Genomic DNA, 21,355 nt, shown 5'->3' on the forward strand with positions numbered 1-21,355 from the left:
CGGAGATGGGGTAAAGTGAGAAGTTGGTAACAGAAAATGGCAAGATTATACGAGGGACAAAAAGAACAGTTCCAGCATGAACAATACATGTGATTACAAAATAGCTCGCTCACTGCATAGGGTAACTTCAGAATAAAGATTCAGATACTTTGTTATATTGCAATGTTGGGTTTACCTTACATCACATGTGACAAAAGGAATAAATTCCAAACTCTTAATCAAATCCATGGTTGTTTTATCTTAAGTAAAAGTAACAAAATTCATTAGAGCGTTCATTACTCAATATTTCCAGCAATGTATGTATATACTGTATTTACATGTGCATTATTTACTTCTAAGCATGTTCACAGGTTGGCTGGTGTACACACACACACACACATGGTAGCTTTCTAAAATATTAGAAAGTTTTCTTTTGCAGAGTGATGGAAAATTTAAACAAGTTAAGTGAGAAGGTGGTGGAGGGAAAAACCATCAGTGATTTCAAAGAGTTATTTGACAAAGAGTATTGGGAAGACGGGACACCACAAGCGTAGCTCTCATCCTGTAAATACACTTAGGTAATTACACACACACACACATCCAAGAGCCAACAGCTCGATTCTGCATCCATAAATAGTAAATAAACACACACACAGTATACACAAATATGTCCCAAGAGATTCTCAAGTCATTACTAGTCAAATGATGGTTACACAGGTGGCATAGAAGATGAAATCACTTCTTCTAAACATATCTACAATTGAGTGAAAATATATGTTCACAAAAGAGGGAACTTTGCCAATTATGCATTAATCAGCAACTGATAATCCCAGCACAGTCATTCTCAAGTGATGCTGGAGTATGACAGTGCCGGTTTGCCATAGTAAGAAAGATACAGTGAATGGTCGAGACAATTTTGCGAATTCCTACCCTCCACTCCCATCTTCTCTAGAATTTTATCACGACACCCCACAGAAGTTAGAAATGAGCTAATTATGATAAAAAGAGAGCCTTCATCACTGTTCTGAGAATACCACAAACATCCATCTGGAAATAACAAAACTGTACAGTACAGTATTTGTATTTATCATATATGGTGAATAGAACTACCTACACTCTAAGAGTAGGTTAGGTTAAGGCATTCCGTTTGCATTTACCACAGTCTAATGAGTTTTATAATACTCAATACCATTAGATTATGATGTTAAAAGATATATTTTATCTAATACAGTATGTTACAAATAATTTTAGAGACTAATTGTAAGGAAATTTGCCCTACATAAATTAGTTATTGCTTGACCCCTGTGTCAGGAAAGTTACCTGTGTTTACAATGCCAGTACAGTATATCCTTAACAATTTAGCTTTCTTAATTTGTCAACTTTATAAATAAACATATAATATTTTATTAAATATATTACATGTATGCTTTCAATATGAAAACTGTCTTTATAGCCTAATGTTAAATATAATTTACATTTTCTCTATTATTCATTAACTTCACCTAATGACAATATAATTATGTATATACAGTATTAGTAATATAGGCAGTAGTAACATTCTGGATGATAATATTATATGAAGACTGACTTTCAGACAATATAAATATTGACTCTGAATATTTGGCAATGGTTATAGTATTTCCAATTAGACCTAGTCAAATCATTCCTAAAAACATTATGTGTGCGCGCTAAAATTTATTAAAGAAATGCAAATTAAATAATACTTTAATACACACATTATCAGAGCCAAAATATTTAAACTTTACACTCGTACACTTTTTACCGTTTGTTCTAAACCACGCTAACTAGTCCTAAGAAAGTGCTTCAGAATTATAGAGCATAATGAGAGTAAAGAAGCACAGAGGGAAACCAAGCACAGGGGGTGGGGGGGGGGGGGGGAAAGAGCACAGAGGAAAACAAGCACAAGGGGCAACAAGAACAAGGAGCAATAGGCACAGAGGGAAAAGAACACAGGAGGAAAAGAACACAGGGGAAATGAACACCGTGGGGTAAAGAGTACAAAAAATCTAGAAGCAAGGCTCACCAAAACATATCTTCCTCAATAAATCACAATACAGTAGCACGATATATATGAGAAAATCTTTTGGGTAGCGAGTGCATCGAGGGTGACCCGAGACACGAGTTCAATTCTATCACGTTGCTCCAAAAGATTTTTTGTGCATATCTTAGGACTTATATCATCAGTTTTACACTTCAGTTTAGAAATGCAAATGGTAAACGCTTTCAAAGACTTTTTTGCCACTTTCAAGATTCTGCCAATTGATGTCACCAGTGTGTTGCCTCATGTGATGATAAGTACGGACAATTTCTGTTGGAAATGTTAACCCACAGACCATACACTTGCAGGGATCACCATCACCATGTACATTAATGTGAAGAATTAAAGAAATCTCATCACAGAACTCTTTATAACACAACCTACATTCATGCTGTTCATCTCCGTAAACTGTCTTGCTTTTCATGCTAACAGAGTCGTTAAAATCAGTAATTAAGTTATTATTTACTACAATGGAAATTTTGCCTGATTTTTTATAATTATTAAAGTCAGTGCTTGGAGCTTGATGTTGTTTTCTTCTATGAGATAAATACTTCATATATTGATCAAACCACCTACCGCACTGCTCACATTCAAATGGACACCCATGCCTGATGTAACGCTTTTTACTTTTGAATTTCTTTGAACACACTTTACAGATGTGGTTAGTAGTATTATGAGTCATTTTATGTCTTAACATATCAATCTTAGAATAAAAAATTTGATCACATTTTGGGCATCTAACACAGTTCTTACGTCCATGCACCTTCCAATGTGATTTTAGTGAACGATAAGTCTTGTACGTCTTGTCACACCACGCACAAGGGAAAGGTTTCTCTCCAGTGTGGGACAGAATGTGCTCATCAAGACTACACTTTCTTGCAAATGCTTTTTCACAATAATCACATTTAAATTTGAGTAGCTTGTTGTCTAACGAGTTAGCCAAGCCTTTTCGACTTTTAAACTTCATTGTGTGTCCTGAAAATTTCATTGCAAATGCTTTAACTTTTTCTGAAATATGTTCACCACTGCTATTAATTCCCAAACTTTAAATATGCCTGATTTAAGCAAAATAATTCAAGGGTGCTTGTTTTCATAGTAATGTCTAATATTGCAAATAAACCCTTACATTATATATATATATAATTAATTATCAAGTACTATAACAGTTCAGTCCTTCATGTACGTAACATCCACTTAATAAATGTTGTCAGTATCAAACTCCATAAGCATCAGAGATGTCTTGACACCTATAAAGAATAAGCAAGACATTAGGAAAAAGTTGCACATAACATTATTGTTCTTGTTGTAAGATTCATTTTTAATTTAATTCATTATGTTGGGGGGACAGGCAGCCAGTGCATATATACATGTTAGGCTTATATTGAGGGCCATCCAAAGCTGAATTACTGACCCTCCCCAGAATGTAACACCACAACAAGCCGACTAACTATTGGGGTACCTATTTACTGCTAGATGAACAGAGTCATTAGGCGACAGGAAATGCGCCAAACCATTTCTCTCCTGCCCAGTGCAGGATTCAAACCCGGAATTCCCGATTGTGAGTCGAGAACGAACCCAACCGTTACTACAGTACTTTGTAATTCCCTTTTTGAGATATTGTCAATACATTTTTTGTGTTATCTTAGATACCGAAATATGTAGTGAACAGAGCTTATTCAAACTGAATTTTCGTACTGTATTCAAGAGTTTTAGTCAATCCCAATCAGCTATCAACTAAAATATTAGATATGATTGTAACAAATAAATAAATACCTTTATTTAAAACACATTAGCACCAATTTCTTGAAATGAAACCAAGATTTCACAACCAGACCCCAAAAGTCATATTTTCTTGAGAAACTGCCAAACAAATGAGCTACTATATTAGCGTCAGATGGTGGAGTCTCTGTTGACACGAGCGCACTTTACCTCATGACCTGCAAGATACGTACACCATATATTGAACGCTAATGTTTCACATGCATTAGCTTGCTCTATCAATTTGACAAAGTACCGTACAGTGGGATCCTAATTATCCATATCACTATTTCATGGATTCTTGAATTATTTGTAAAGCCAATTATTCAGTTTTCAACCTGCATTTACCAGAGAGATTACAGTATATGGGGGTCCACCACTATTACCCCAAGACATGTTGGCACGAATAGGCAGCTGCAATTATTTGTGCCAAATAAACGAGAATCAATTGGTTTCCTAAATATATATCAGGGCATTACTATTAAAACCATTACTGGTATATCATTAAGTGCATTTGTCTTAAATATTTTTTTCTATTATGTTGTTCTTCCTAACTTATCTGTAATATAAATTTTCCCGATACTTAGAGGTACTGTATTGATTACTAATGCGAGTAATCGGGGTCACACCATCTACAATTCAATCACAACATGCTAGCTTGCGATGATGCCTTAAAAATTAAATAAAAGACTAAATTAAAAAATGTAGTCTAAACTTGAAAATGGATGGGCGATTTAATCCTACTTAAAAATACTCTGTATTATAAAAATTTAATTTTATTAATTTTTTAGATTAAACGAATTATTTAAGCATAAACGTAAAAAAAAAACTCACTAAAATAACTTTACTGTTACAATTTCAAAACAAATTTTAAACAATACTGAATTGATTGAATAAGGATAATTAATAGAATTATAGATTAGGGTAAAATTACCAGATACCAGACATTTTGAGAATGCCATCAAAGTTCATGGTGGACCAAGACTCGGTTATATATTACATTTATTTCAAAACTTATGTTATGAAATATGTTATGGGCGCCTGACAGCTGAGTGGACAGCGCTTCGGACTCGTAGTCCTAAAGTTCCGGGTTCGATCCCCGGTGGAGGCGGAGACAATTGTGCAAAAAGTTTCTTTCACCCTGATGCTCCTGTTCACCTGGCAGTAAATAGGTACCTGTGAGTTAGACAGCTGCTACGGGCTGCTTCCTGGGGGTGTGCAACAAAAAGGAGGCCTGGTCGAGGACCGGGCTGCGGGGACGCTAAGCCCCGAAATCCTCTCAAGATAACCTAAAGATGAATAAAAAAATAAAAAGAGAAGATTGTGTTCTAGAAAATCACAGGAAAATCAAAGCAGTACAAAAAGAATATCCTCCAAATTCCAAAACTCCTCCTAGAGAATTCTTCTCAATAATGAATGAAATATGCCTACTGGATGTCCCCTGCAAAACTTGAACTTAATAACAAAAAAAAATCTAGAGCATCACACAATAATTTTCAGGAAGTCAAGTTTTGTTTTCTATTAATTTATTTTCTTGCTTTTTAAATAATTCTTTCGATAAACTACTTTTTATTATATAAACTTTGCTTATATTGTATATATTATAAATTGTACAAAGAAAGTTTCAGTTTTTGATGTAGCATCAAAAAGTCATATTGTGAGGACCTGTGTAATTTCCTTGTATGTGAGTGTGTTCTGATCTCTAAGTATAATTTAACATGTTTTCTATGAACATGTCATTTATTAGTTAGAACCATGCTGTCTAGTATGAGTAATAATGGTACATTGGGCAAGAGCCCGAGAGGATCTTCTTTACCAAAGTTAAGAAGGTCGAGTCATCAGGTAAAGAAACTAGATAATGGCTGGGGCAGGAAGATGCAGACAGAGGAGTATGGTATTCATACTAGTACAGTACTTGTTTTTTTATACAATAAAGCAAAGACTCAGATCATGGAATTTGAGTTAAATGTAGACCAGTGGTAGTAAAAGCAGTGACTAGAATATACTGAAACGCGTACATGCAGCATTGTACACAGGAGGTAGGCGTTAGTAAAGTAGTTACAGTTTGTAGGTGAGAAATGGCATAAAAGATGGGAATTGAGGATTCCAGGGCTAGTCCAGGACGGCTTCAGAAGTTTACGAGATGGCCCAATAACAACAAATTTTGCCGCACCAAGATTACAAAGGCCTTCCAGCATTACAAAAAGCTACACAGCTGTAAAAGATAGGTTTAGTAGCATGCGTGTGTGTTAGTATCCTCTGGTAGTGTTTTCATCTTACTAATACATATTTTTGGAAAGCTTTCTCCATGTTGAAGATTGGCAGCTGCCATCTCATGTTCAGTGGCTTGTTTTCTGGAAACCTAGCATTGAGATAATATTGTGAAGGATAGGAAAGCAAACTACCGTAGCCAAACTTGGGATATATACTTGACTAAGATTTATGAATTAAATTTGTTCGCTTTCAGTTACACAGTTCATATCTGGCAAGATCTACTTAGAGCAAAGCCTAAGACTAAGTCAGGTTGGGATTAGGTTAGGTTGAGTAAGGAAGGGTTGGTGAATATGGCTGGGATAGTAAGATTGGGATGGTGAACATGGCTGGGAAAGGCTATGTAGCAAGTAATATAGATAAACGTAGATAGTAAACGATAAATCCTGAATTAGGCCTGATGAGGTTGTTTGTCGTTGTTGTTAAAGATTCGCTACCTAGAACAAAAAGTTCCAAGTAGCACGGGCTATGGTGAGCCCGTAGCCTGATAAGGACCAAACTAACACGTCCCTTTAGATCCTTCTCATGCCATTAATAACGGGTGATCTACGCATTTGCATGCATACAAACAAAGCCATACACCTAAACATAGGCATACACACATGAAAATGCATATACACGAATGAATTCGAGGAAAACAATGCAAAAATAAGTCACCTGCACAGGAGCGCCGCCGCCGATGGCAAGTCGGGGGTCAGGATGAGCTACAACACATGTCCTTCTGCGTCATCACAACGCCTTAAATGAACCTATTGTATCCTAACCTAACCGCAACTAACCTATCCTAATCTTGCTTATCGTGAACTTTATCAGTGTTTGGAAAATAACAGAGTTTGTTGCGATTTACGAATACTAAGTGAAAGATGCGTGACGTCACAGTGACGTCATCAGTTCAAGTCTAAGAGGATCATAACATTGAGTGCCTGCAGGCCTAAATTATTACCTATGATTTACCTGAATTTACCTCAGGATGATGTCACTCTAGTGGCCTCGATGAGGACAAGAAGCCGGCGGCTTGCCAAAGATTCCCACATTTTGCCCGAAACGCTCCCCGGATATGAACTCAGGCAAAAGGATTCGCGAAGCCTGGGCGAGTGCTTTACCACTGCGCCACGAGAACTGAACTCCAGAGGAATGCAGTCCTCTCCTCTCCACTCCAGAGCAGTGCAATTTGGAGGACAACATCCTCCAAATAGTTCAGTATTTTAAAAATCTGGACGAAATCGGCCCTGTCATGCTTGGTTTGCAGTGTTGTTTGTCCTGTGGCCCTCAACCGTTCCTGGTATGAGAGTTGACTTAGTTCTGGAGTGATTATTGTCGCTAAGGGTTGAACTGTCTCAAAAGCAGATATTAGTATTACAGTTCAGAGTTTTATAGATATAGAGCAGACTTGAGAGTGAGGGCATGGACTTGATATTTAACATATGCAATGATAAGTGTGCTGAGTGCTGTCTGGGATTGTTCTAATTGTTGCTTTCTGTTAAATGATGATGGGTCGTAGCCTCCTATTAAGTCTTTTTTGCATTGTGTACCTATGAAAGCTCCACTGTATCGTGTTTCAAATATTTTTTATATAAATACAAATTATTATTATTATTATTATTATTATTATTATTATTAGTTTTATTATTATCACCATTATCAAGTCATCAAGTCATCGCCTCAAGTCATCGCCGCCATCGCCTTTCTTAGGCATGTTATCATCATCATCACCATTATTATTATTATCATCATTTCATCACTACCATCAAAATCACAATCATCACCACCATCACTACAATCACCATCACCACCACCATCACTACCACCATCACTACCACCACCATCATCACCACCACCACCACCACCACCACCCCCACCCCCACCACCATCACCATCACCATCACCACCACCACCATCACCATCACCTTCACCACCACCACCCCACCCCCACCACCCTCACCACCACCCTCACCACCACCACCACCCCCACTACCATCACCACCATCACCATCACCATCATCACCATAAGGTATGAGCCCGCTGCCTCTGTGTACACGGGTCCGGAACACAACCGCCCGCCCTCCCAGTACTCAAGGTACACAATGCTCCCTCGCCCACTATTACCTCCTAACTACCACTTTACACACCATGCCAAGCCTCGAGCATACTTGCGCTACACTCTATCACACTCCAAGAGTATTTCGTGAAAATACTGCACTTAATTACCTTAATTTTAACAATATGCCTTCTACAGAGTATATTTTCTGGGGTGTGGGTATATCTTTAGTATACTAGTATTTGGTGGGGGAGTATATTTGATTATACTCGATATTTTCCACAGACAGGAAGCCTGTGGAGACTATGGAGGTTTTCCTATGTCAATGGTGAGTTTAGCCATGTGGTCACCGATCTAATTCCTGGCCAGACCCAGTTTACTTAACCTCACTGAACGAGTGAGGTGCTCATCATCCACTGTCGCGCCAATGATTACTGACAAATTTTCATGCAAGAATACTTGTATTCTTCAAGAACATTCATATTTTATAAATAAATAAATAAATCCTTCAAGAACACTCATATCCTCCAAGAACACTCATATCCTTCAAGAACACTCATATCCTCCAAGAACACTCATATCCTTCAAGAACACTCACATCCTTCAAGAACACTCATATCCTTCAAGAACACTCACATCCTTCAAGAACACTCATATCCTTCAACAACACACATCCTTCAAGAACACTCATATCCTTCAAGAACACTCACATCCTTCAAGAACACTCATATCCTTCAAGAACACTCACATCCTTCAAGAACACTCATATCCTTCAAGAACACTCACATCCTTTAAGAACACTCATATCCTTCAAGAACACTCACATCCTTCAAGAACTGTCACATCCTTCAAGAACACTCATATCCTTCAAGAACACTCATATCCTCCTAGAACACTCAAATTCTTCAAGAACTCTCAAATCCTTCAAGAACACTCATATCCTTCAAGAGTTAATAGGAACTAAGGACATGGAAGCACTAAGGGAAAATTTTCCATATCCTTCATCGGAGCTTAAAATTCTGAACAATTTGGAGGATGTTGATCCGGACAACTTCTTCAAAAGGTCAGATTTAACACAAACAATGAGCAACGGTGTCAAGCTCAACAAGCCACAATGTAGGACTGAGAACAGGAGATGCCTTTTCACCCAAAGGGTTATAAACCCATGGAACTAGCTACCCACTGAAGCCATAAATGCCAAAACTATATTAACTTTTAAAATCCAGCTGGGAAAAAATCATCAGGGCAAATGGGTGGACCTTTGAGAAGCCGCTGGCTTCCTGTCGTTGCCGAGGCTATTAGAGTATTAGTGGCCCTTGGGTAAATTCAGGTAAAATCACCTAGCAAAAATAATTTATCAGAACTACAGAATACAAAATTCTGACTGTATACAGGCCTTCTTTTCTAATCCCTAAGCATTCTAACCATGCACACATTCAATACATTATCTTCTTCCATTTACATTAACAAAGCCTTATACGATAATACTAACTCTGAATTGAAGGTCTTCATTGATGGATATAAAAGAACTCATGAAGATCACATTGCAATAATTGTTTGAGACATTCTCAGAGTCTGTCTACATCTATGTAAGCTTGCCATGCTAATTAAGGAAACCAATACAGTATATCGAACTTCCTTCTTGATGAAGTAAAGAGGTGCTCAACCTACAATTTAATTGAGTAAGAATGTCTTTCTCAGTACAGTAACAATTTGCAATCAAATCTCAAACTATATCTTACTTTTTCTGGGTACTGTATTCTGATCCGTATCATGACTGAAGCTGTGAATAAGACTTATTTACAGAAATTCACCCTTTTTTATAATGGAGATTATTATTTTATCTACTTTATTTGTATATAATAGAAACAAAAGTTTTTGAGGAACTAAAAAATTAAGTGTTCAGTAATGCTAAAAATAAAATTCATGAATGCTAAAAGTTTTAATTCTTTTCTTTTTTCCTTAGTTCAAGGAATCCGACATTGGTAAAAGGTTAAAATGCCACCCAGGAAACAAGTCGAGACACTGGAACACATGTGTTTCATGGTCATGGCTGGAACACTCCATCAACTTGCAGTAAGTCACCACAAAAGGTTTTTGCACACATCTTTACACAGCATCTCTTATACAACAATTTGCAGTCTCCGTGGTGTAGTGGTAAGACACTTGCCTGGCGTTCTGCGAGCGCTATGTCATGGGTTCGTATCCTGGCCAGGGAGGATTTACTGGGCGCAAATCCTTAACTGTAGCCTCTATTTAACGCAACAGTAAAATGTGTACTTGGATGAAAAAACGATTCTTCGCGGCGGGAATCGTATTCCAGGGACCTGCCCGAAACGCTACGCGTACTAGTGACTGTACAAGAATGTAACAACTCTTGTATATATCTCAAAAAAAAAAAAAAAATTGAGTGTCTTATATAATCTTCCGTTTAAAATTCTCTTAGCTACTTTCATGGGATGCTCTTACTCTGTGGCTGTATCTGAGTCTGGTATGAGAAACGTATAAAACCCTGAAATGGACTGTGATGAAGTACCATTTTGATCATTTAAATCCATACTGATGTACATATCTGTACTTTATTATAAATACAGTATATATACAGTATAAATAAAAAATAATCATGATGTCCATTTTTGTACCAAAAATAATCAAAATAAAGATACAACATGTGGATACAACATCTATGAATATGATATAAATGCATCTATATGTTTGGAACCTACAAGAGATAGCATCCAACCTTCATGTCCTGACACTCTTGGGGTAATATAATGTTTGTAATATTATCTGCTTTCTACAACCCTTGTAATATTGTCATAAAGTCTCAAAAGTAAGATCTTTATATTAATCCACTATTGACTCAAGAATGAGCACTAATGCCCCATTGTCGTGTCTATGCATCCAGTAATAAGTTATCTTTGCCAACAAGTTTGTGATTATAATTTAGGTTTATGTAGTAAGTTATCATTACATTAATCACTGTTAATCACCAAAGAGAAGATTGTGAATACTTACTAAATACTAATACAGTAATCCAGTATTAAATAAAATTATAAATGCAGCTTCTTAATGATTTGTAAAAAAAAGTCAATGCTATACTGTATATACTTTTTATTATTTTGATATTTAATTAGGTGGGGTTGGGGGGGGGGGGGATTTTAGTGTTTTAAGTGGTGCACAGTTTCAAGATTGTGAAGTATTTACTGTTGTATAACAACTGGGATTGTTTACTGTTGTATAACAACTGGGATTGGTTTTCTCTTAGGTTGAATTAGAAGAAGTTCCAGAAAGTTGCCAAGTGTCTGCAGAAGAATTATCATCAATTGTAGCAGCACTCCCTTCTGTCATCAATGAGAATATGATTACAAAAGTCATTGAAACAATTTATCAAACAGTGACTAGGACTCGAAGAACTATTGGAATGCGGACTTGTCTTGAAGTTTTACTGCAGCCACATGTACAGAGATTAGATCTGAGTGGATTGTTTTTCAAAATGAGGCTCCCGGGAGCAATTAATATGACGATACGACATGTTGTCCTTGAGAGTGTGGGAAACATGAAAAATCTGATGATACTTAATATGGTCAGCAAGTGTAGCGATGAAATCCTATTTATCATCAGCAAAATGTGTCCAAATATTATTGAGGTGATTGTATCGATCTCAGATCTTGTTACTGACAAGGGGTTAAAAGCATTAGCCTTAGGATGTCCAAAGATTGAAAAATTGGGCATCTCAAAATGCTGGGAAGTAACAACAGATGGCATTGCTTATGTTCTACAGTATGGAAAAAATTTACAAAAAGTGCAGTGTGACCAACTTGGAGCTGTCATTATCAGCAGATTTAAAGAATCTGATGCCACATTTAAGTTAACACATTTCGAACAAACTCAGGTAAGTGCCTCACTAAAAAGGAGAATGGCATTTACAAATTTTGTTGCCAATTACTTTCTATTACTAGACAGCTTTCTACATGCCTCCACATTTATATAGTTGAGTTTCAATCTGTCCTTTTGCTGTCAGTTATCTTATCCATGCAAATTTATCTTCAACTTTTCATCCTGTTTGCATCTAGTTTCTTTGTATGTTTAAGCCACCCAATGACATCTTTTTGAAAAAAGCAAAACACAACATGTAAATAGTCATTTTTATTTTGTTGTTATTCCTGACTTCGTTCTTTCAATACATTCTTCCTTGTATTGTGAAAAATTACTAATCTCTGTGTGGTGACTTACGGCGTTCATATAGTACATTATATATACTGTATGTTCACTTCACATGTATGTAGTTAACTGATCAAGTGACCATTGATTCTTCAGTCTATGTTCACTTGGGCTGAATGGTAGAGCGACGGACTCACTTCACGCAGGTCGGCGTTCAATCCTCGACCGTCCAAGTGGTTGGGCACCATTCCTTTCCCCCATCCCATCCTAAATCCGAATCGTGACTCCTTCCAAGTGCTATATAGTCGTGATCCCCTGGCACTTTCCCCTTGATAATTTCCTTCCCTTCAGTCTATGTTTTTAGTTGAGTACTGATGATGTATAGCTGTTCTTGTGTTTATACCAATCCATACACTGTTCTTAGAATGTATGTGGTGCAGCTGCACAATAGGATCTGTTCATCTGTTCATCTGTTTCCTCACCTTGCGCATGTTAATGGTTCATTCTGTGTACCCCAGATTATGTCTTGGTTGAGTGAGTGACTTATTAGTCACAGGTATGTCTTCCTATTTCTTGACATCAGGGTGGACAGGGTTAAGTTACTGGCAGCTGAATAACCTTGCTTTGACTGCCAGATTGTTTTGAACCTTTATTTTGCATCCATATTGTTAGGTTTCATGGCATAGCATTAAGATATTTGGTAAGATGTATGCAAGGATATTGGCATGCAGATTGAAATACATACTTTTACTTTATTGTTCTTTACGGTACAGACATGAAATACAGTACTGTACACATACAAACTGAAGGCATTTCATGTTATATATTTTTACATGAAAACATAAGTATAAAATACTTTATGCATATTTCCAGCTAAATTAACCTAAACTAATCCTAAAATTTTGAATAAGAACTTAGCAAACTTAGTTTAGACTCAATATGCTGAAGCTTTACTGGTTGAAAATCTTTGGCCTTCAGATCTTGCCAAATGTGTGTTTATTTTGACTCATCTCATTTTTTTATTGGCCTCCTACATGGTCAGTTATTTGCCCCCTCCCATGTATAGTATTAATATAAACTTCTAAAATCCAGATTTTCACCGTTGAAAGAATAATTTAAAAATGATCAATACCTGCCATATTACATCCATGCAAATTAGTTTTAAAAAGATCTTTGAAGCATCAGTTTGTGAATGTCGTCCTGCCTGACCATTTATGAAGCCTATGCATAATGTGGCAATCATACCTCAGGGAGCAATCGATTGGATACACTTAGAAAATTTGGCACGATGGATGTGAAGAATTAAGAATGTGAGGCGATCTCCTGTATAGTTATATTGAGAAAACAGAATGTGTAGAGAACTATTGATGATGTTATACAGTTTTTATAAAAGCATCTTTTTAGGGCCGGCTAGATGCCTCGCACTAGATAATGGATTCTGACACAGAATGCTAAATCTTTTTCATTGTATGATGTATCAATTTATACCACAGACCATATTTGAGCCACAAGAAGAAGAAATTGCTTGGGTAGGGTGTGCTTGCCCATGTATAGAATCTGCGAGTCTGTTTGTTGATGATGAGAGTTTGGCGCTGGTCCCACAGCTGGGTGACATCAGGTAAGATAATAATTCCTCTGGATATAATACCAAGTATTAAACTTATTTATAATACTTGGCATGTCTGTTATTCCAAGTACTAAACATCTAATTAATGTTCCAGGTAGTAAACATTCAATGGATGTTCCAAGTAGTAAACATTCACTAGATTATTTAAACTTTGAACAATTCAAGATTTGTGGAAGATTTGCATAATATAATTGCATGATTTCTATCAAGCCTCAGAGTTTAACACATTCTCAGTTTCATGAACTCACATCAATCGTTACAAACTATTAAAATAAATCCATTTAACTTGACACATTCATGTTTTGGTATTGAAAGCATTATAAGGATTTACTTTGTTGATAACGTGGACATTATGTACTAATATATATATATTGATACCCTTTGTATTCTCAGCTATTTATTCTGCTTGTGTTAGCGTTAATCTTGCATAAATTACAGCAAACTGTTATTCTTAACTAACTAGACTGGTCAGTACAGCAAAGGCCTTGTATCTTACAGTCAGTATTCAAGTTCCATTGGTCCAAGTGGTTGGGCATGGCTCCTTCATCCCATCCTCATATCCTGGTTCCTAGTCCTCATATCATGGCTCCTTCTCTTCATATCCCACCTCCTGGTCCTTATATTCCAGCTCCTAGTTCTCCAATCTCAGTTCCTTGTCTTCACATCCCAATACCTTGTCCTCATATCCCAATACCTTGTCCTCATATCCCAATACCTTGTCCTCATATCCCAATACCTTGTCCTCATATCCCAATACCTTGTCCTCATATCCCAGTTCCTTGTCATATTTCATCTACTTGTCCTCATAACCCAGCTCCTTGTTGTCATATCCCATCACCTTATCCTCATATCCTCATTGTTATCATATCCATCCCAAGTACTGTACTCTATAATGATACTGGTTTAACACTTTCTCCTCATAATTACCGTATCTTAACCAACTAAGTTATTAATTCATGAGAAGCTTTAGTTGGTACTCTTTTCTATAGATGTTTCTCTACTGAGCCTGGTGTTTTAATGCCCATTATGTATAGATGAAGTGTTAAACAAGCACTCTTTCATGTAGATTTAAAAAATATATGTTATACTGTATAATGTATTACTGTACTGTATATAGTATGGACCTGATTTACCTGAGGGGGCCACTAACACTAGTAGCCTTGATGTGGACAGGAAGCTGGCGACTTGTTGAAGGCCCCCCCCCATTTACCTTGATGATCCTCTTTGGGTGGATTTTAAAACCAAAATTATATTACTATACTCAATATAGTACAGACCTGTATTACTATACTGTTTATAGTACGGACCTGTATTACTATACTGTATATACTGTAGTATGGACCTATATTATTATACTGTATATAGTATAGACCTATATTACTATACTGTATACAATTGGGACCTGTATTATTATTATGCTGTAATATGGATCTGTATTCCTATACAGTACTGTATATAGTATAGACCTGTATTCCTATACTGTATATAGTATGGACCTGTATTACTATACTGTATATAGTACAGACCTGTATTACTATACTCATTATTGCAGTATTCTTATTTTTCTAAAGTTGGCAAAAAAAATTGATGTAGTACAAAAATATGCTAATGAGCAATTTTACTTTAGTAAGTTAACAAATTACATATACTGTACTGTATTTCAATTTTTCAGAGTACTGGAAATAGAAACATCATCTGTATTGGGTAATGGCTTTGTTAAAGCAATAACAAATCTTGGTGAATCACTGCTAACTCTGCAGCTAAATTGTGAGTACAGTAATTGTATTATCAACAAAGTTAGCAGTACCATATTTTCCGGCGAACAGGATGCACATTCTTCAAAGTTTAAGCTTGAATGTTTTGGCTTGCATGGAAGAACATGGTAATAAAGTACCTGCACTTTAAAATCACTTTCAATAAATATATAACAAAGCAAATTAAAACTGTTTATTTCCACAAAATATCCTTGTAAAATAGGAGTGCGTGATATATGTCGGCAAATACGGTACTGTATTTTGTACACAGTTTTAGAACTGAACACTGAGCTTTAGTCCCCAGTAAATGAATTTCTCAGGCTCAGTTCAGAGGCCTTCTTTTGTAAAGTATTCATCACAACATTGTGCCGCTTCATTCTTTTATGGGTCAGTTTATACAAAGGGACAATTTGCTCCAATTGGTCTCTTTATAATTTATGCCTCTAATTTGGTGAGATGTATAGACACTATAGATATACCTTATCAATATTTTTTAAGCTTATATGCGTCTAAAATTTTGAGTCATTGTGACCAATACTATATCTTACAGCATTTGCATAAAAAGTATTAAGACATAGGTGTAAGTTGAAGGAAGTTTAATGGAAGCATAAGCGTATATTTAATACAAGGAAATATTAGGGCCATATGATGGGATAGAACAGGCATTCCTGGACTTCCCAGATGCGATCCCGTCACACAGCTTCTATGTTTTCTATGAGATACATCACACCATGTTTTCATTTCATTTCAATATATTTCAGGTGATGAGGTGAGTCAAGAAAAAATTATCCTCCTTGGTGAGTGTTGCCCTCTCCTGACAACCCTTCACATAACGACAGCCACGGTGGAAGGAGACGAGCTCCTCTTTAATCCAGGCCAACTGTTTTCATCTCTCACGGCACTGCACCTCCAAGTCTGGAAAGAAACTGTTATAAGTAGTTAGTGCACTTGGGTTTTTGTTTTAGTGTCTGGTGCATAGAACAGTTTTTGTGTTGTGTTTAGTGTCTAAAGCCTGCCGGCATTATTGGACTTTGTTGGAGTTATTGGACATGCAGCAAGGGCTGCTGACACAGAGGTTAAGAGGAACATCACGTTTGGAAACACTTTTGATCTTGCAAAGTAAAGTGAGATTTTGTTGAAATATGTAATAAAAACATGTTTTTTCAAGTAATTTTACATTAACAGTATTTTGAATATTTTTTATTGATTGTATAAAAAAAAAGTAAAAAATTATGCTCCTAAGGTGGCGCTCACTGGCATGTTCCCATCCATCCATAATTTAGATGTTTGGCTGGGTTTCCAGGTGGAATGTACAGCTTACGACTTTCAGGTTCCATTCAAACAGAGCCTGGCACCCAGGATATTCACCAGATTGACTTTGGTGTTTCCCTAGAGCTTTGGCTTCAAGGGATCATGGTTCTGGCCATCCTCAAAGGCTGGTTGCATTGGCAACCAGTCGCTGTGCTTATCTGCTAGCCAGGGATTTGGTTCTGCATGTTCTGCACTACTTTTAATTTCTTGCTAACCTTCACAAATGCCAGTTGATTATGGTACAGTCTTTCCTTTAGTTGGAGCTGGTCTGGAATAGACTAGGATGGACTCTATTTTTCTCTGATGCAACTGCATGGTTATCTTAGTGCTTGATAGGTGATGGCTTTTCCGTCAGGATCTCAAATACCTGTTTGGGCATCTCAGCTTTGCCAGTTTGGTTTTCCACTTTCCTTGCCTTTCCTTGTTGGGTGGCAGAGAGTTGAGAGGAGGGGGTTGATATAGTCTAGTGGGGCTTTGCCTGTTCATCGGTTCTCGTTCAGCTGGGTTCTGCATGTTTGTGCATGTTTCTGCATGTGGCTTTGCTGTCTTCCTCCTGCACTTTCCCGGGTTCCTGGGGTCTTCATTGGTGTTGGACAATGGCGTGTGAGTTGGCTTGTTGGACTTTTTTGTTTTGTTCTGTTGGCATTTGGCATTGACTCTTTATCAGCATTGTTTTGCACCTTGGTTTTCTTCCATTTTCTCATTTTTGTTACCTGTTAGCTCCGTGTCTCTTTATGACTGCTTTATGTCCTTGGAGGCTTCCTGGACTCTTCCTACCCTTTTTCCGGGCTGTAAATATCCTGCAGGAACACGAAAATCAGCCAAGATTGGCTGTGTTCCACACGACAAACCAAGTAAATGGTAGCTATATGGATACAGATGTGTTTGTTCAACCAAGATAAGTGAAAGAAAAATCAGCATTTGGTTCCCAGTGAATAATTTCATATTTCTTCACATTGAACATGAACTGCTTATACAGTACAGTATGTGCCTACTGTATAAGAGTAAGATTTCTGTTGAAACTGACAGTACAATATTGCATTCTGGTGAAAAATTTGAATAAGATTATTTGGTTTTCCAGAGTTTTTCATGTTAATTTAAATTTTAGTGCTTTTGTATGCTCCTAGATTTGCTTCCTATTAAAATTAGGCAGTGTAGAAAAAAACATTTACTGTTCTCAGAACCAATTTGTTGATTTTGCATTGTTTCCATGCAGTTATTGTGCCTCTTAAATAGACCTGAAGTATACAGTACTCTTATATATGTTCATAAATGGAAAAGAGAGAGGAATTGGATTTCATCGTATAAACATTATTTTTCATCAAATTGTTTGCTTCATAAAATATTTTGCAATAGGAAACTGGAGTTACCATGATCACCTTAATGTGATCTAACCACATCTAGTTTTACAATGTATACAGAAGCCTTCATAAATACCAAAACATGCTAATGATTTGGTATCACTTACAGATGAATGTGTAGAATTTTTCCTCATGTGGTGTCGCAAGCTGGAATCAGTGGTACTTAAGGCTGAAGTGGAGTTCTTCACAGACCAATACCTAAAACGAATCCTTGCTGCCAATCCTCTCACAGACGCCAAACGTATCATCTTTGCATCAGACAAACATGCAAGTTGTATAAATTTTACATTTGTTTACATTCACTATTAGTAATCTTTTTCTTTCAAGCTCAATGAAACTTTACACTCAAGTCTTTCAGCAACACCAGTCCGTTGTGAACACTGCTGGATAACATAGCACAGTTCCATATTTGCTGGCAAATACCACTTATTTTTTTGGTCCACTACCGACCAAATTTATATTGTATTTACATTCACAAAATTATGTATTGTCCCCAACAAATCCACTTTAACATCATTTTCAATAAATGTTTGATGAAATATAAAAAACAACTTTATTTCCACAAATTTTTTTGTGTATATATAAGGTGGCTCTGGCAAAGCATCTCCTTCTGAGGCTCAATCTCAATGTCTCCTTTATTCCTTTTTTCAGCTGGGAAATGCACTCAATCACGTGAGGGAGCTTGCTTCATGCTCTTCTTTGTTGTTGGGTCTTTGTTATCTTTGGTGTTGGTGACATTTTTGTTTCCCTCTGTTCAGATCTCTGTTCATTCTTGCTAAAGATGTGACTTCCTTTCTATTAGCAGAACTCTATCCTGATCACTGCTTGTTTTGTGAAGTGATCGGTGCATCATTTCCAATTTTCTGTGTTCTAATTTTGCTTTTTACCAGTAATCTTTGAGTATAGCACTCACAGTTTTATGCCTAGTTCCTGAACCCTCATACTATTGTTCCTGGTTCACAGGCTTGCTTATCTTAGTTAATCCACAAGGTTGTGAAGCTCAGTCAACCAAAGACTTATCCCTTTGCCTATGACCTACGAAGTTTGTCATTCTCAATGTGTTTTACTGTGCTATAACACCTGTACCGACAATTGTGTCCAAGGATTTGGAAGGGTTAATGTCACAAAGCTGTCTCACTATTTGTCTCGATTATCTCATCCATGTATGATGTTGGGCTCTCTGTATTTCTCTCTCTCTCTCTTTCTCTCTCCTCCTGTTAATCTAAACTTTGGCAAGAGGTTCTGGACCTGGAAGTCTGTTGCTCTGGGGATGCAGTGCTCCTCTTTTCCTATGATTTCTTCAGGCTGTGCCCTATGACATGGATAGACTAGGTTCCCATACATTTACCACTTTTCATTTCAGTTCATGGGGATTTTGCTTACAGAAGTGACCAATTGGTTTAGCTCTAAAAAATAAAATTTTGCTTGTAGATTAAAAGCTGCTTTATGAGCAAGATACTTGATCATTCCTGTACCCTCTCATATGTAGAGGCTTTCCACATGCTTTCTTCTAAGAGAGTGTTGGCATTAAAGTGATGTTGAAACCCTAGACACCCTCTGTTTAGGCAGTCTGTGCTGTCATCTGTTGCCAGATAGAGGTAGTGACCAGGCAGTTAATAAGCAGTTCATAAAAATATCAGAACAATATTTTTAATTAAAGTTGTGGTTGGAAGAGGTAATGCAGGTTGAGAACAATGCACCTTCTGAGGGTCATTCAGAGTTGGACTGAGAATTCTCTATTGTTTTCCATGCCCCAATAATGATTTGACAGGGAGCAGGACACTTGAGTAAAGAAGCAACAATATGACTTCCTAAGAAAGAAATGTTTCATTTACTCTGTCATATTTTTTTATGTAAATTATAATTTTATTCTCTTGTTTGCAGGTGCCACTTACGTTGGATAGTGTATATAGATTATTGGCTTCCTGTCCCTCTCTTGAGAATCTTGGAGTATCATCTTGGGATGTCAGCGAAGAAGAGTTCTTCAAAATTCGTGATGATGTTAAGAAAAATAATTACAATCTTACAATCTCATAAATAATTGTCACACACATACATGCATATATATATGCAAAACCCACACTCACACTATTCCTACGTGCGCACACGTACACACACACACAGGCGGGATCCAAGAGTCAATGCTCGATCCTGCAGACACAACTAGGTGAGTACACACACACGCCACAATTATAGACCTGTATCATTGACAAGTGTAATAGTGAAAGTATTGGAAAAACTAATCAAAACTAAATGGGTAGAACACCTAGAGAGAAATGATATAATATCAGACAGACAGTATGGTTTTCGATCTGGAAGATCCTGTGTATCGAATTTACTCAGTTTCTATGATCGAGCCACAGAGATATTACAGGAAAGAGATGGTTGGGTTGACTGCATCTATCTGGACCTAAAAAATGCTTTCGACGGAGTTCCACATAAGAGGTTGTTCTGGAAACTGGAAAATATTGGAGGGGTGACAGGTAAGCTTCTATCATGGATGAAAAATTTTCTGACTGATAGAAAAATGAGGGCAGTAATCAGAGACAATGTATCGGAATGGAGAAATGTCACAAGTGGAGTACCACAGGGTTCAGTTCTTGCACCAGTGATGTTTATTGTGTACATAAATGATCTACCAGTTGGTATACAGAATTATATGAACATGTTTGCTGATGATGCTAAGATAATAGGAAGGATAAGAAATTTAGATGATTGTCATGCCCTTCAAGAAGACCTGGACAAAATAAGTAGATGGAGCACCACTTGGCAAATGGAATTTAATGTTAATAAATGTCATGTTATGGAATGTGGAATAGGAGAACATAGACCCCACACAACCTATATATTATGTGAGAAATCTTTAAAGAATTCTGATAAAGAAAGAGATCTAGGGGTGGTTCTAGATAGAAAACTATCACCTGAGGACCACATAAAGAATATTGTGCAAGGAGCCTATGCTATGCTTTCTAACTTCAGAATTGCATTTAAATACATGGATGGCGATATACTAAAGAAATTGTTCATGACTTT

General features: G+C 36.8%; 1 protein-coding gene and 1 long non-coding RNA gene across 2 annotated transcripts; one reads left to right on the forward strand and one right to left on the reverse strand.

The window, feature by feature from the left end:
* Nucleotides 1-218: 218 nt before the first annotated feature.
* Nucleotides 219-6,994, reverse strand: LOC123757496 (uncharacterized). The gene is made up of 2 exons (XR_011229099.1): nucleotides 6,725-6,994; nucleotides 219-3,285 (listed from the first exon to the last, which is right to left on the reverse strand). It is a non-coding gene; the product is annotated as an uncharacterized lncRNA (long non-coding RNA).
* Nucleotides 6,995-8,019: 1,025 nt separating this feature from the next.
* Nucleotides 8,020-21,063, forward strand: LOC123757497 (uncharacterized). Its single transcript, XM_045741173.2, has 8 exons — nucleotides 8,020-8,144; nucleotides 10,072-10,181; nucleotides 11,374-12,000; nucleotides 13,763-13,887; nucleotides 15,569-15,663; nucleotides 16,412-16,588; nucleotides 18,432-18,589; nucleotides 20,207-21,063. Exons 2-8 carry the CDS (start codon nucleotides 10,104-10,106, stop codon nucleotides 20,357-20,359), a joined length of 1,413 nt encoding a protein of 470 aa, XP_045597129.1. The 5' UTR covers nucleotides 8,020-8,144; nucleotides 10,072-10,103; the 3' UTR covers nucleotides 20,360-21,063.
* The last annotated feature ends 292 nt before the right edge of the window (nucleotides 21,064-21,355 follow it).

The sequence above is a fragment of the Procambarus clarkii genome, chromosome 19 (assembly GCF_040958095.1).
Source record: "Procambarus clarkii isolate CNS0578487 chromosome 19, FALCON_Pclarkii_2.0, whole genome shotgun sequence".
Taxonomy (NCBI): domain Eukaryota; kingdom Metazoa; phylum Arthropoda; class Malacostraca; order Decapoda; family Cambaridae; genus Procambarus; species Procambarus clarkii.